General features: G+C 66.7%; 1 protein-coding gene across 2 annotated transcripts in view; it reads left to right on the forward strand.

Annotated features, from left to right (window-relative positions):
• Positions 1 to 3,479: 3,479 nt before the first annotated feature.
• LOC102443572 (motor neuron and pancreas homeobox protein 1-like) overlaps positions 3,480 to 14,650 on the forward strand; it is a 28,942-nt gene continuing 17,771 nt past the window's right edge. Inside the window, exons 1-3 of one of the 2 annotated variants that reach the window (XM_075932932.1) lie at positions 3,480 to 3,552; positions 4,086 to 4,249; positions 5,091 to 5,367. In XM_075932932.1, the coding sequence (XP_075789047.1) occupies positions 5,178 to 5,367 (190 nt within the window). In that variant the 5' untranslated portion in view covers positions 3,480 to 3,552; positions 4,086 to 4,249; positions 5,091 to 5,177. Of the gene's footprint in view, positions 3,553 to 4,085; positions 4,250 to 4,515; positions 5,368 to 14,650 lie in introns of those variants that run through there. The other variant, XM_075932931.1, reaches the window with a different exon arrangement.

Here is a 14,650-nt window from a genome sequence, read left to right on the forward strand (position 1 = left end):
ACTGGGGTGCAGGAGGTGGGGGACCCCAACACGCTGTCACAGGCTGTCTCTACACTGGCCAGTTTTTCCACAAAATCATCTGCTTTTGCGGAAAAACTTGCCAGCTGTCTATACTGGCCGCTTGAATTTCTGCAAAAGCCCTGAGGATCTCATGGAAGATTGTCAGTGCTTTTGCGGAAATACTGTGCTGCTCCCGTTCAGGCAAAAGTCTTTTTCCAAAAAACTTCTGCGCAAAAGGGCCAGTGTAGACAGCTCAGATTTGTTTTCCGCAAAAAAGCCCCGATCACGAAAATGGCGATCGGGGCTTTTTTCCGGAAAAGCGCGTCTAGATTGGCCACAGACGCTTTTCCACAAAAAGTGCTTTTGCAGAAAAGCGTCCTGCCAATCTAGAGGCGCTTTTCCGAAAATGCTTTTAATGGAAAACTTTTCCGTTAAAAGCATTTCCGGAAAATCCTGCCAGTGTAGACGCAGCCTGGGAGCGGTCGTCCAGCCAGCTCTGCCCCCACCTCACAGCAGCCCCCTCTAGATCCCGGCTTTGTTCATGTGGAGCCCTCCAGGGCATTCTGTTGGCCCTCAACCCTCGTGGGGTGGGACAGAACCAGGGGGCTGCGGCCCATCCCAAGCCAGCCCCATCTCCACCCTGGCTGCCCCCAGAGCTGTGCCGCCCCCTAGGCCTGATGCCCCAGATGCAAAGATCGTTCTTCACATCAGCCAGCAGCTGCTTGTCCTCAGGGTGCTCCAGGGCCTGACCCCAGGGCCGGCACTGCCCTCTGACAGGCCCCGCCCCTGGGGAGCAGCTCCCACAAATCCTGCTTCAGCTCCCTAGGGCCTGGCGCTGGCTGGTGCTGTGCTGAGCCCTCACCTGTCCTGCCTGGTTCCTTGCAGGCCCCCGCTCCACAACTGGTCCAGTGGGGCAGGAGCTCCTGGGGGCTGTAAGGGGCTTTGGGCAGGGCGCTGAGCTGGCACGGAGCACTCTGTCTCTCAGGGGCTTGGCTGGCTCTGGCTCACCCACGCAGGGTCCAGCTGGTCCCCATATGTGGGGGGGGAGGGATTTTCCCCTCTGCCCAGCCTGGCAGGGACCTCGGAGTTTTGTTTCCTTCCACTGCAATGTGGGGAGCGGGTCGCTGGCCAGGATCGTCTGGGGGTATCTGGTGTCATTGCCCTGGCAGGGCGGGGCCTCAGGCATGGCTGCCCCTCGCTCCCTCCTCTGCTCCACCTGTGGCACCGTGGGCTGCTCTTCTGGGGGGGGGTCTCATTTCGGTGGCTGGGTTCGCCTGGGAGGCTGGGGGGGCAGGCTCAGAACATCTGGGGCCACAGGTGCCCACAGGCCAGGGGGCTGCAGGCGAGGGGCCGTAGGTGCCACGGGGCAGGGGGCTGCAGGCGAGGGGCTGTAGGTGCCACAGGGCAGGGGGCTGCAGGCGAGGGGCCGTAGGTGCCCACAGGCCAGGGGGCTGCAGGCGAGGGGCCGTAGGTGCCACAGGCCAGGGGGCTGCAGGCGAGGGGCCGTAGGTGCCATGGGGCAGGGGGCTGCAGGCGAGGGGCCGTAGGTGCCACAGGGCAGGGGGCCGCAGGCGAGGGGCCGTAGGTGCCCACAGGCCAGGGGGCCGCAGGCGAGGGGCCGTAGGTGCCACGGGGCAGGGGGCCGCAGGCGAGGGGCCGTAGGTGCCACGGGGCAGGGGGCCGCAGGAGAGGGGCCGTAGGTGCCACAGGGCAGGGGGCCGCAGGCGAGGGGCCGTAGGTGCCACGGGGCAGGGGGCCGCAGGCGAGGGGCCGTAGGTGCCACGGGGCAGGGGGCCGCAGGCGAGGGGCCGCAGGTGCCACGGGGCAGGGGGCTGCAGGCGAGGGGCCGTAGGTGCCACGGGGCAGGGGGCTGCAGGCGAGGGGCCGCAGGTGCCCACAGGGCAGGGGGCTGCAGGCGAGGGGCCGTAGGTGCCACGAGGCAGGGGGCTGCAGGCGAGGGGCCGCAGGTGCCCACGGGGCAGGGGGCTGCAGGCGAGGGGCCGCAGGTGCCCACAGGGCAGGGGGCTGCAGGCGAGGGGCCGTAGGTGCCACGGGGCAGGGGGCTGCAGGCGAGGGGCCGTAGGTGCCACGGGGCAGGGGGCTGCAGGCGCCCACGGGGCAGGGGGCTGCAGGCGAGGGGCCGCAGGTGCCCACAGGGCAGGGGGCTGCAGGCGAGGGGCCGTAGGTGCCACGGGGCAGGGGGCTGCAGGCGAGGGGCCGCAGGTGCCCACAGGGCAAGGGGCTGGGCACATCAGGTGCTGGGGGCACTGACTGGTGCTGTCCGTGACTCCATAAGCGGGTCTCTGCCCAGCCGGAAGAACGGGGTGGGGGTGGGGGTGGGGGTGGGGAGGGAGCTGGCCCTGCCTGGTGAGAGCCTGGCTCGGAGGGGGGGGGGCTGGTTTCCCAGCGCTCTCAGCCCGGCCCGGTCACTTCTCAGCGCTTCATTTCCTCACCAGTCATCGCCGGCTGGCAGCTTATTTACCTTCCCCCCGCGCTTCCCAGGCTCCGAGGCAGGCGGGGCCCAGCGCCCAGAGAGGCGGGGCCGCAGCCCCAAGCGGACCCCTAAAGCCCAGGGACGGCTCCCCCAGCTCCGTGCTGCCCTGGCCCGCGAGCCGAGCCGGGGGCTGGGACCCGGAAGAGGGGACGTGCCCGCCTGCTCCCCGCGCCCCCCGGGACAGCCCCCCACACTGCGGGCGGAGGGACGCGAGCTCCGGCCGCCCCGGCCGCTCACAGGCTCTGCCCTGGCTGTGCCCGGCGGGATGGCCCTGGAGGGGGCGGGGGGCGAGCAGGAGACGGGCCCCAGCCCCTGGCTGCTCCTTGGCCCGGCCGCTGCCGCTCCCGACCGGCTCCCCCCTCCCGGGCTGGGGACGGAGCCAATCAGACCCCGGCCGCCGTAGTCCTGCTCGGATCTGATTAATGACCCGCCGGCCCCGAACTCCGCCGCGCTGGCATCTGGCCGGGCCCCTGCTGCCTCCCGCCGCCCCCCCCCCCCCCCCCCGGCCCTTCCCCGAGTCCAGGGCCGTTGGAGCGCCGCGCCGCACTGGGCTGGGCCGGGCGGGAGGGGGCGCGCCAGGGGCTGGCCTGAGGCCGGGTGGGGTTAGTGGGGATGCCCGGCAGCACTTGCCGCCCGCGGTTGGTTTCTGCCCCAGCGCCTCTGGCTCCCAGGGCCCGGCCGCGGAGCTCGGCCCCTGGAGCACCAAAGCGCCCCACTTCCAACCACAGGGTCGCTGGGCTCTCCGCGGAGCAAGGGAACCGGGGCGGCCTGTGCGCTCCTGCGCCCCGCCCGCGCCCCGACGCCAAGCAGGAGCCGAGGGGGCCCCTCGCTGCTGAGCTTGGCCGGGCCGGGAGCAGGAGCTGCCGCTCGCCCCCCGCTTGGCGCGGGCAGCGCTGCCGGGGACGCGGGGCCAGTTCCCCCGAGGGGCCGCGAGAGTCGTTCGCTGCCAGGGAAAGCCGCGTCCCGAGCAAAGGTCAAACCCGCCGGGCGGAGCGGCACGAGGCGCGGGGGAGACCGGGCAGGACCCGGCGCTGCAGCCGCAAGTCCCGGCGCGCTCGGTAACGTCTCCTCGCGGGTCCTTTCCTGGAGCCCGTCTCGCTGGCGGGGAGTGGGGGCAACGGGACCCGGCCGGCGCAGGGGGCCCGGGGGAGGCCGGGCAGCGGGCGGCGCAGGGCAGGGGCCGGGCTCCGCCCGCCGGACGCTCTGGCACCGGAGCCGCCCGCCTGCGCTAGGCGAGCACGTGGGAAGCCCGGGTTCGGGGCTCGTGCTAAGCGCCGCTGCACCGTGAGCGGGACCCGGCCCGAGCACCCCGCGTGGAGACCGGCCCCGACCCGATCCCGCCTCGGGCCTGCCCGCACTGCCCGGGAATGGAGTGTAGCCGGTCCGCCGGGCCACGGCCAGACCCCCCAGCGCTGTCCCAGCCCCTCGCTGCAGGGGGTGTCCGCCGCCTGGCCGGGCAGTGCACCGCCAATAACGCATCTCACAGCCCGGGGGGGGGGGCAGAACCAGGGCTGGGGTGACCGGCCCACGCTGGGGGGGGGGGGGGGGGAGGCTACTTGACAGTTCGCTGCTCGTTTGTCTCCCTTCGCAGCGCAGCTCAGAGCCAGCCCCCGCCCTCCCGTCCCGGCGATCGGCCGGTCTGTCCGGCGCCTCTGGTCCGGTCCCTTCGGTTCGCGCGCCACGAGGGCTGAACTCCCGTTCACACTGCGCCCGGATTCGGACTGAACGTCCGCTCAATTCGTTTTGCATTTCAAGGTGCGGTGTGGCGCTGGCCCGTCTCTCCCCTGCCTGCCCCGCCTCCACCCCGCAGCCCCCACCCCCGGCCCGGGCCCCGCCCCACACCCCTCGGCAGTCCCGGGGGATCCTGGCGTTGGCGTAAAGGGGGGGCAGGCTCCGAGTCCGCCTCCCCGTTTCTATTTCCCCTGCCCCAGGATCTGCCTTGGCACGGCCAGATCACGTTTCGCTCCGTTTCCCCCTCCCCCACTGGGCGCCCCACCCCCGTTTGGCTCCGATCCGACCCGCAAAGAGGGAGGGGCCCAAGGCCTGGGGGCAGCAGCGGCCCGGGGAAGCCAATGAGCAGCCGGGAGCCAAGGGGCAGGTGGAGGGAGTTTCACCCGAGGCGCGCGGGGCCGAGGCTGGCAGGAGGGGGCCTGGGGAAGGAGCCAGAGCAGGAGGGGCGCAGAGAAGAAGCCACCAGCCGCTCCAAAACTTTCCTGCGCTCAGGCGCCCATCCCGGCCGCAGGCGGGCGGCGGATCCGCTCCAGGCCGGGGGTGAGGGCGCCCCGGGCCGGGAGCCCTGCTGAAGGGAGCCGGTGGCCCCTGGGAGGAGGCTGGGGCGCTCCTGCCTGCGGGAGAGCAGCGAGATTGCGGACTTGAGCTGGCGGGGCCCCCTCGCGTCTCTCCCGGGTGCGCAGGGGGCCGGGCCTCGCCGGGCCCCATGGAGAAGTCCAAGAACTTTCGGATCGACGCCCTCCTGGCTCAGCAGCCGCCTCGGCCCATGCCCAGCGGCTCCCCGCAGGGGCTGAGCCCCCAGAGCTCCGCGGGGAGCCCCGGCTCCTGCGCCCGCACCGAGACGCCCTCTCCCCGTGCGCCCCAGGTCCCGGGCCCGCTGCCTCCGCCGGGATTCATCCCCAAGCCCGGCCTGCTGCATTTGGCCCCGCCCGGACTGAGCGCCCTGCCGGCCATGTACCCGCCCCCGCTGTACTCGATCGGGGCGCTGGGGGGCCAGCACCCCGCCTTCCCTTATCCCGGCTTCGCCCACCTGCCTCAGCCCGGCCCGGAGCACCTGAAGGCCGCGGCAGTGGCTGCCTCCTTCCCGCTGGAGCACTGGATCCGCGCCGGAATGGTGGTGCCCCGGCTCTCGGACCTGCACGGTGAGTAACAGCCCCCAAGGGGCGCAGAGCGGCGCCCGAAAGCCCTCGAGGGAGCGAACGCCCAGGGCGCCTGCCGCAGGGGGGCCGGATCCCTTTGGGAAAGACCCCCCCCCATGGGCGTCTGCTCCGGGCTCCCCTGTTCTGGCTCGCTGGGCCCAGGCGGGAGGGGGGCAGGACGTGGGGAGACCCGGTCACCGCCAGCCCCGAGCGCAGGGCTGTCTCTCTCCTCGGGCCCCCGCAGCGCCCGGCGCTGGGCCCAGGACGCCGGGAGAGTGGCGAGTTTTGTAGCCGGATCCGTGGGGTTGCGTGTCGGCGGCTCCTGGTGCGGGGCTTCTTCGCGGGCTCCGCACGTCTAGGGCACCAAGGCCCCACCTGCGCCGCGGGCCTGGAGAAGCGGCGGGCGGCAGCTCGGAACACTGAGCCTGGCTAGCCCCGAGGTGGGCCACTGGGCCCGGGCCAGACCCCTGCACCGCCGGGCCTGTGCGCAGCGCCAGGCACCCTCGCTCGGCGCCTCCCCCCGCGGGGTCCCGCTACCCAGGTGGGGCGCTGCCCCAGAGCTGCCGGGGCACTGCCCGGAGCTTGGCGGCTCCCCGCCGTAAAGCGCCATTTCGCGGCTCCGGCCCATTGGCAGTGAGACCTTTGGCTCAAAGGGGGCTCCGGGCCGGGCCTTTGCTCCGGACTTTGCAACGTCCGTGTAAACTAGCTCTCAGATCACCACTGAGCCCAATGCAGCTACGGGGGGAGGCATCGCCCCGCCCCGCCTCCAGCAGCGCCCCAGGCCGGTCCCGCCCAGGGGTTCATCGCTGGGACCTCTGCCGCCCCGGGGGCAACTCGCCCATGGACAGAGCTGGCGAGAGAGTGGAGGGATAGACAGAGGGTGTGGGGTTCCAGAGACTAGATTCCATCCGTCCACACACCCCGTCGGCCTGCCTGCCTGCCTACCTATCCCCACGCACCCCCTCTATCTATCCCCACACATCCCCTCTATCTATCCCCATACACCCCCTCTATCTATCTACCTATCCCCACGCACCCCCTCTATCTATCTATCTATCCATCCCCACGCACGCCCTCTATCTATCCCCACACATCCCCTCTATCTATCCCCATACACCCCCTCTATCTATCTACCTATCCCCACGCACCCCCTCTATCTATCTATCTACCTATCCCCACGCACCCCCTCTATCTATCCCCACACATCCCCTCTATCTATCCCCATACACCCCCTCTACCTATCCCCACGCACCCCCTCTATCTATCCCCACACATCCCCTCTATCTATCTATCTACCTATCCCCACGCAGCCCCTCTATCTATCTATCTACCTATCCCCACGCACCCCCTCTATCTATCTATCTACCTATCCCCACGCAGCCCCTCTATCTATCCCCACACATCCCCTCTATCTATCCCCATACACCCCCTCTATCTATCTACCTATCCCCACAATCTATCCCCACGCACCCCCTCTATCTATCTACCTATCCCCACACATCCCCTCTATCTATCTACCTATCCCCACGCAGCCCCTCTATCTATCCCCACACACCCCCTCTATCTATCTACCTATCCCCACGCACCCCCTCTATCTATCCCCACACATCCCCTCTATCTATCCCCATACACCCCCTCTATCTATCTACCTATCCCCACACATCCCCTCTATCTATCTATCTATCTATCTATCTATCTATCTATCTCTCTCTCTCCACACCTCCTCTATCGAGCTATCTGTTTGTCTGTCTGTCTGTCTGCCCACCCACGCGCCGCGTTGCTCAGACTCGGGTCTGACTTGGGAGGCTCCCGCCTGGCAGCGCCGCTGGGCTAGCGAGGGACCCGTTAGCTTGGCCGGAAGCTTCCTGGCTGCGCCCGACCCCCTTTCACTGTCCGGGTCCCCGTGAGCTGATCTCACGGCGCTCGGCCGGGCGGGGCCCGTGGGAATGAGGGGCCGGGCAGCCTGGCGCGGCAGCGGCCCGGGCCCAGGGAGCGGGGGCTGCCGCATCACGAGGCGCCCCTTGGCAGGCAGCGGCCCGGCCGGAAGGGGCGGCTGCAGGTGCGGGCGCTAAGCGCGTGTCAATGCTCGGCCCGCGGGCTGGGGACAGGATCGCGGTTTCTGGGGGAGGGGCGAGCCCCAGGGGGGGAGGGTCAGGCTCGAGGCCAGACCCCAAACCTCTGCGCTCCGCGGGAATCTTCCCATTGACTTCGCCGGGGACTTCGGCTCCGCCCCGCTGGGGGGCGAGGCTGGGTGCGCCCCGATCTTCCTCCCGCGCCGCACGGGCCTGGGGGGCAGGGAGGGGCCGCGGGCTTTGATTTCCAGGCAGCCCCGGTGGGGCCTCCAATCTCACAGCGCCCTAGAGGGCGGGGGGGCGGGGCCGGCTCCGGGACCGACTGGTAACGCCACCTGGTTCGGGGGCTCCGCTGGGCGCCCCCCGCCAGGAGCCGCGAGGCGCGCACCGACCGAGGGACGCCGAGCTCCGCCTCGCGGGTTTGCAGCGCGACTGGTCGGATCGAATCCAGCGGCAATTGCCGCCAATTGTAACAGTCACCAGCTGAGACGAGCAGGGGCAGGAGCTAGTCCTGCAGGAAGGACTGACGGACAGGCACCGACGGGCCGGACCGAGGCGCGGACGGGCGGGCGCCCCGTGGATCGGGCAGGGAGCTTACTCCGCGGGGAAATCGCGCCAGCGAGTCTGCGCCCCGGAGTTTCAGGCGCGTTTCTTGCGATCAACCAAAGGTCCCGCCGGCCCTGGGTCCCGCCCTGCTGGGTGCGGCCGGCCGGGCCTGGCTTCCGGGCCACTTCGTGTCTGCCGGGGAAACGGGTCCCGGCGGATCCGCGCGGCAAGGGGCTAAGAAAGGCGCCCGCCCGGACCCCCGGGCAGAGTCCCGCGTTGCAGCCGCAGGCTGGGGACCGGCCCGCCCTCGGGGGGCCCGTTTTGCAGCCCAGGATGGAAACCCTTTTCCCTGCAGTTCCCGGTTGCCCGGGGCTCCTCGGTGGCGGGGAAACGCCCCGCCCGGCGACCGCATCCAGCCGACCCGCAGGCGCTGCCAGTCCCGGGGGTCCCGCCCCCCAAGCCTCCTGCCCTGCCAAACCCCTTCCCAGCCTCGCTCCCCAGCCGGCCCCGCCCGGAGCCCCCGGGCCGAAGCGAACTGTCCTTGTCCCGCTCTGTCCCGTGTGAACCGGCCCGGCCGCCTGGGGACGCTCCGGGGCGCGGGTCTGGCTCTCCCTGGGGCAGGTTTCGTGTGCAGCCGGGTCCCGGGGAAGCGGGCAGGTCGGTTCGTGCCCCTCTGCTGCGGGAAACATCTCCCCCCCCCCCCCCCCGCGCACTTCTGGGCCGTTCACACGGAGCCGCCTTTGCCTCCCGGGCGCCGCCGCGTGTCCCCTGCGGGGAAGCGGGAAGCGGGTCTTGGCCGGACTTTGTTACTGCGAGCCGACTCCGGGCGGGCTGGGGCAGCTGCTCTCAGATCCCGGCGGGCACGCGCTAGACACGGAGGCCCTGGGCCGGGGGCAGCCGGGAGCAGGGCCCGAGTTGCTGCTCACGCAGGCCCGGGGGCATTTCAGATGGGGGGGGGGCGACCTGTGCATGCAGTGATGGGGGGGGGGGAGTGCGAGCAAGGGGGGGCGGAGTCAGGGCAGAGGCGTCAGCACTGTTACTGAGCATGCTCAGGACAAGCCAAGCACCAATGGGCGGGAGGGGGACCAGCCCTGTCTCCCCCCCCCCATCATCTCTACCAGGGGCTACTTGGGCTCTGGAAACCCTACTTGTGTGCAGGTCGCCGGCAGGAGCACGAGATCCAATTCCTCTAGAACAGGACATTCAATAACCGAGACCCACTCAGCTCTGAGACTAGCAGCTCTGACAGCTGGTGGCCAGTCACTACCTGGACCCTGGTTGGGTTTAACATTGTCTGTCTAGTCTTACTTTGTTACTAGCTCTGGGCAGAGAGACGGCCCCGACTCCTGGGCGCGCTCTCAGCTCTGGGAGGGGAGTGGGGTCTAGTGGGTACAGCAGGGGGCAGATACATTTCCGGTCTATATAAGAACATAACGGCCAGGCTGGGTCAGACCAAACTCCTTCCAGCCCAGTGTCCTGCCTGCCCCCGGAGGCCAATGTCAGGGGCTTCAGATGGAATAAACAGAAGAGGCATCATCATGAGCCATCCCCTGTCACCCATTCCCAGCTCCTGGCAAACAGAGACTAGGGACACCAGCCTGCCCACCCTGGCTAACAGCCATTGATGGACCTGTCCTTGAACACAGCCCCAGCCTTAGGGCAAGACGAGCGTGGTGGTTGCCTTGGGCCTGGTGCCTTCAGGGCCCCGCGCTGCCCGGTGCCTGCTGGCCCAGCTGCTCGCTTGATGCCCTGGCTGGGAGCTGCTTGGCCACACGGTGCAGCCAACCACAACACGCCACCTTGGGCCCCGCACACTCTTTGGCCGGGCCTGCTTGAACGTGTTTTGTTCCTGTTGGACCCCTGTTATAGTTTGGGCCTTTCCACCACCCCCCGGCAGAGTTCCACAAGTTGACTGCAAAGAACTCATTTGTTTTGTGTGTTTTAAATCTGCTGCCTGTAAATGTAATTGGGTCGGCTTCTTGTGCTACGTTAGTGAAGGAGTAAGTCCCATGTCCTTATTCTGCTTTCCACACCGTTCACAATTCGCTCGACTTCTCACCCCCCCCCCCCACCTTCAGTCATTTCTTTTCCAAGCAGAAAAGTCCCGGTCTGGTTAATCTCTCCTCATATGGAAGCTGTTCCTTATGCTAATCATTTCTCATGCCCTTCTTTGTACTATTTCCAAATCCAATAGATCTTTTTTTAGCTGGGGTGATCAGATCAGCATGCCGCATTCAAGATGTGGGCGGACCACGGCTTTCTATACAGGCAATATGGTATCTTGTCTTATTATCTTTTTCTTTCCTAACAATTCCCAATATTGGGTTCGCTTTTTAGTTTTTAGACGGCCACTGCACGTTGAACAGATGTTTTCAGGGAACTATCCACAAGGATTCCGAGATCTCTATCAGCTATTTTAGACCCCATCATTTTTGTATTTATAGTTGGGATTATATTTTCCCATGCGCACTTGCCAGCACTGAATTCCATCTGCCCTTGCGTTGTCCAGTCACCCAGTTTTGTGAAATCTCTTTGCAGTCAGCTTTGGATCAGTCCCTGTTCACTCCTTTTTCAAGAACCTTTGTGAGAAGTTGAGGCATCCTGGTCCAGACTCCTGTAGCCACATCACGTCTGTGCTGTGTTGTACCCTGGAGAAGCAATAAGCCCCTCTCTATTCTACAGGCTGGCAGAGTGTGTTCTGGCTGCTATGGGGGCGCAGGATCGGGGGGGGGAACCCCGACGTGCCATCACAGACGTTTAACAGCAGTGATTCAAATGCAAATCTTTGCTGCACAACACTCATTCCTACTCTCCCCTCCCCCATCTTTTAAGTAGAGTACCCAGCAATGTTTTAATGATGATCTAACAATGCTTCAATTACTTGAATGACCAGCCTTGTGTTATTCTCAGTCCCCCTGCCTCCCTCTTTGTGTATTTATAACAAACTCTCTGCCCGAATGGCGAAGCTGGGGTGGTGATGCCAGGCCCTAAGCTGCGAACAGATGGAGCTGGAATTGAGTTGGGATTGGTCCTGCCTAGACCAGGGGGCTGGACTTGACCTTCTGGGGTCTCTTCCAGTTCTATGATTCTATGATTCTATAAGTGCAGTGGCGTTTCTCTGCTGGCCCCAGTGTAATTCAGAAGATGAATCAGGCTCCCTTTTTATACTGCATACAGAATCATCCCGTGGAACTCATTGCCACATGATGTGGAGGCCAAGAGGTTAAACAGCCTGCTGTGATGCCAGTACACTCTAGGTGCATTCGGCAGAGGAAGCATGCAGGGGTTATAAACTTGCCTGCTGCAGGGCTCCAGCCAAACTCTGGTGACCAGGTGTGACGGCGCGTTGGGTTTTTCCCATCTCCTGCACCCCCGTAGTGGCACGGACAGACTCCACCAGCCAGTAGAACAGGGGAGTTTATTGCTTCTCCAGGATACAGCACAGCACAGATGGAATCTGGTTCCAGGGCAGGCCTAGGATGCCTCAGCCCCCCTTGAGATGGGGGAGACTGGGCCTCTAAATTCCAGCCCCTTTCCCTAGGCTGTCTCCTCCACTCTCCCAGACAGACCAACCAACTCACTTCCAGCCCTGCCCCCAGCCAGGGCTCCACTCCCCTTCTTCCCATTGTTCTGCTCCCTGGGAGGTAACTGGTCAGACAGGTTCGAAGCCCCCTTGCATAATGACTCATCCCCTGCCCTGCTGGGCCGTGCTGCAGCCAGCAGCCAGTGGAGGTCACTCACAACCCACTGCCCAGCATAGCAACCAGCAAGGTACCCCCACTACGTCACAGCTGGCGATCTCAAAGCCAGGCTTGGCTGCATCCAGCCGGGCCACGGGGAGAAGGAAGGCTCAGCCTCCGGAGCCATCCAAGCCTGGGGCTGGGCTTGGTGTCCAGCTCCGGGACAGCCCAGGGAAACTTGGGGAGGGGCCTCGGGCTGGCTTTGAGAGCCAGGCCTGGCTGCTTCCAGCTGTTGGGCCCAGCCCTTCCCAGGGGCCGGACATGTGGCCCTTTGAGCCCATGGTCCCATCGGACCAGAAGGGATCGAGTCCAGGTGGGGGTGAGCAGTGCCCAGCCAAACATAGAGGCCCTTCCAGGCTGCTTTTCTCCCCAAGCCGTACAACCCCTCGGCTAGGCCGCTGGCCATGCGGCGTGGGAAGGAGGGCTGCCACAGGGAGCTGGGTGGATTCAGATTCCTGGGGGAGGCTAGGACTTCCCTGCCCCGTGAGCAGTAAGGAAGTGCCACGGCGGCAGCTGGGCGCCTGGGCAGAGAGCTGAGATTTATGGGCACGGAGAGTCTTGATTTATGTCCCCCGGCCAGCGAGCGTGTGAAAGCTCTTTGCAAGCTGTGACGGCGCGTTGGGGTTTTCCCGTCTCCTGCACCCCCGTAATGGCACGGACAGACTCCACCAGCCAGTAGAACAGAGGGAGTTTATGGCTTCTCCAGGATACAGCACAGCACAGATGGAATCTGGTTACAGGGCAGGCCTAGGATGCCTGAGCCCCCCCTGAGATGGGGGAGCCTGGGCCCCTAAATCCCAGCCTGTTGCCTAGGCTGCTTCCTCCATGATACCAGACAGAAACTAACTCCCTCTCTTCCAGCCCTGCCCCCAGCCAGGGCTCTACTCCCCTTCTTCCATTGTTCCGCTCCCTGGGAGATACCTGTCTGATGAGTTTCAGTGTCAAAGCCCCCTTGCATAATGACTCATCCCCTGCCCTGCTGGGCCCTGCTGCAGCCAGTGGAGGTCACTCACAACCCACCGCCCAGCATAGCAACCAGCAAGGTACCCCCACTACGTCACACAAGCAGGAATCATCTTGGCTTCCCCACCTGGGCCCGCCCAAATCAGCGAGGCCATGCACAGGAGAGGCGGGCATCCGGCTGCTGCCCAGGGAACAGCTGGAGAGGCCGAGGGCTGTCACGCTCCTGCAGGGGGCAGTGTTCTGCGCCCCCCCCCCCTGCTTAAAGCAAGCGGGGTGTCTGGCTAGGTCTCTTGTGCTCTGCCCGTGGGGGATGGTGAAACAGGCAGGGGGCTGCCAGGTGTCAGTATTGGAGCTCTCTGTTCGGGAAACAGTGAGAAAACAGAACTGTCCGCTATTTTCTAACTCAGACGTGATGTCGACTGTGACGTCCTGTCAAGTGTGTCCGGTGGTTTTGTTGAAACCCTCTGGCAACCCTAGACAGGCGGGGAGTCCCCCGACATGCACTAGACTGGGGCTCAGGGGATCCATGTTCAAATCGGCCACCCTGCTGTGGCTCAGCACCCTCCGCCCCTCTGGGCCCAGGTCAGGGCAGCCCCAGTGCTCAGCATCCCCTGGTTTGGATACAAGCCAGATTCTGGCCTGCCCCTACTGCACCCTGCTGGCAGCTCGCCCGCCTGGGCACGTCTGCCCGGTGTGGTTCAGAGCCGGGGCGCTGGGGTCGGCTGTTCCTTTTCAGCGCGGCAGGGCCGTGCCCGGGGGCAGCGTCCGACTGGCACAGGCAGCCCGAGGCACTGCCATTTCACACAGCAGATTCCACTGCAGTGGGTGCCACGCGTCATGATGAGCAGGAGGTGGGGGGGCTCGCAGAGGCAGGGGCGCTGGGGATGCTAGGAGGGGCCGGGGCGCTGGGTTACCAGGCCAGGAGGGGCTGGGGCGCTGGGTTACCAGGCCAGGAGGGGCCAGGGCGCTGGGTTACCAGGCCAGGAGGGGCCGGGGCGCTGGGTTACCAGGCCAGGAGGGGCCGGGGCGCTGGGTTACCAGGCCAGGAGGGGCCGGGGCGCTGGGTTACCAGGCCAGGAGGGGCCGGGGCGCTGGGTTACCAGGCCAGGAGGGGCCGGGGCGCTGGGTTACCAGGCCAGGAGGGGCCGGGGCGCTGGGTTACCAGACCAGGAGGGGCTGGGGCGCTGGGTTACCAGGCCAGGAGGGGCCGGGGCGCTGGGTTACCAGGCCAGGAGGGGCCGGGGCGCTGGGTTACCAGGCCAGGAGGGGCCGGGGCGCTGGGTTACCAGACCAGGAGGGGCTGGGGCGCTGGGTTACCAGACCAGGAGGGGCCGGGGCGCTGGGTTACCAGACCAGGAGGGGCTGGGGCGCTGGGTTACCAGGCCAGGAGGGGCCGGGGCGCTGGGTTACCAGACCAGGAGGGGCCGGGGCGCTGGGTTACCAGGCCAGGAGGGGCCGGGGCGCTGGGTTACCAGGCCAGGAGGGGCCGGGGCGCTGGGTTACCAGGCCAGGAGGGGCCGGGGCGCTGGGTTACCAGGCCAGGAGGGGCTGGGGCGCTGGGTTACCAGGCCAGGAGGGGCCGGGGCGCTGGGTTACCAGGCCAGGAGGGGCCGGGGCGCTGGGTTACCAGGCCAGGAGGGGCCGGGGCGCTGGGTTACCAGACCAGGAGGGGCCGGGGCGCTGGGTTACCAGGCCAGGAGGGGCCGGGGCGCTGGGTTACCAGACCAGGAGGGGCCGGGGCGCTGGGTTACCAGGCCAGGAGGGGCCGGGGCGCTGGGTTACCAGACCAGGAGGGGCCGGGGCGCTGGGTTACCAGACCAGGAGGGGCTGGGGCGCTGGGTTACCAGGCCAGGAGGGGCCGGGGCGCTGGGTTACCAGACCAGGAGGGGCCGGGGCGCTGGGTTACCAGACCAGGAGGGGCTGGGGCGCTGGGTTACCAGGCCAGGAGGGGCCGGGGCGCTGGGT

This window comes from Pelodiscus sinensis, chromosome 7 (assembly GCF_049634645.1).
Source record: "Pelodiscus sinensis isolate JC-2024 chromosome 7, ASM4963464v1, whole genome shotgun sequence".
NCBI classification, from domain to species: Eukaryota; Metazoa; Chordata; order Testudines; family Trionychidae; genus Pelodiscus; species Pelodiscus sinensis.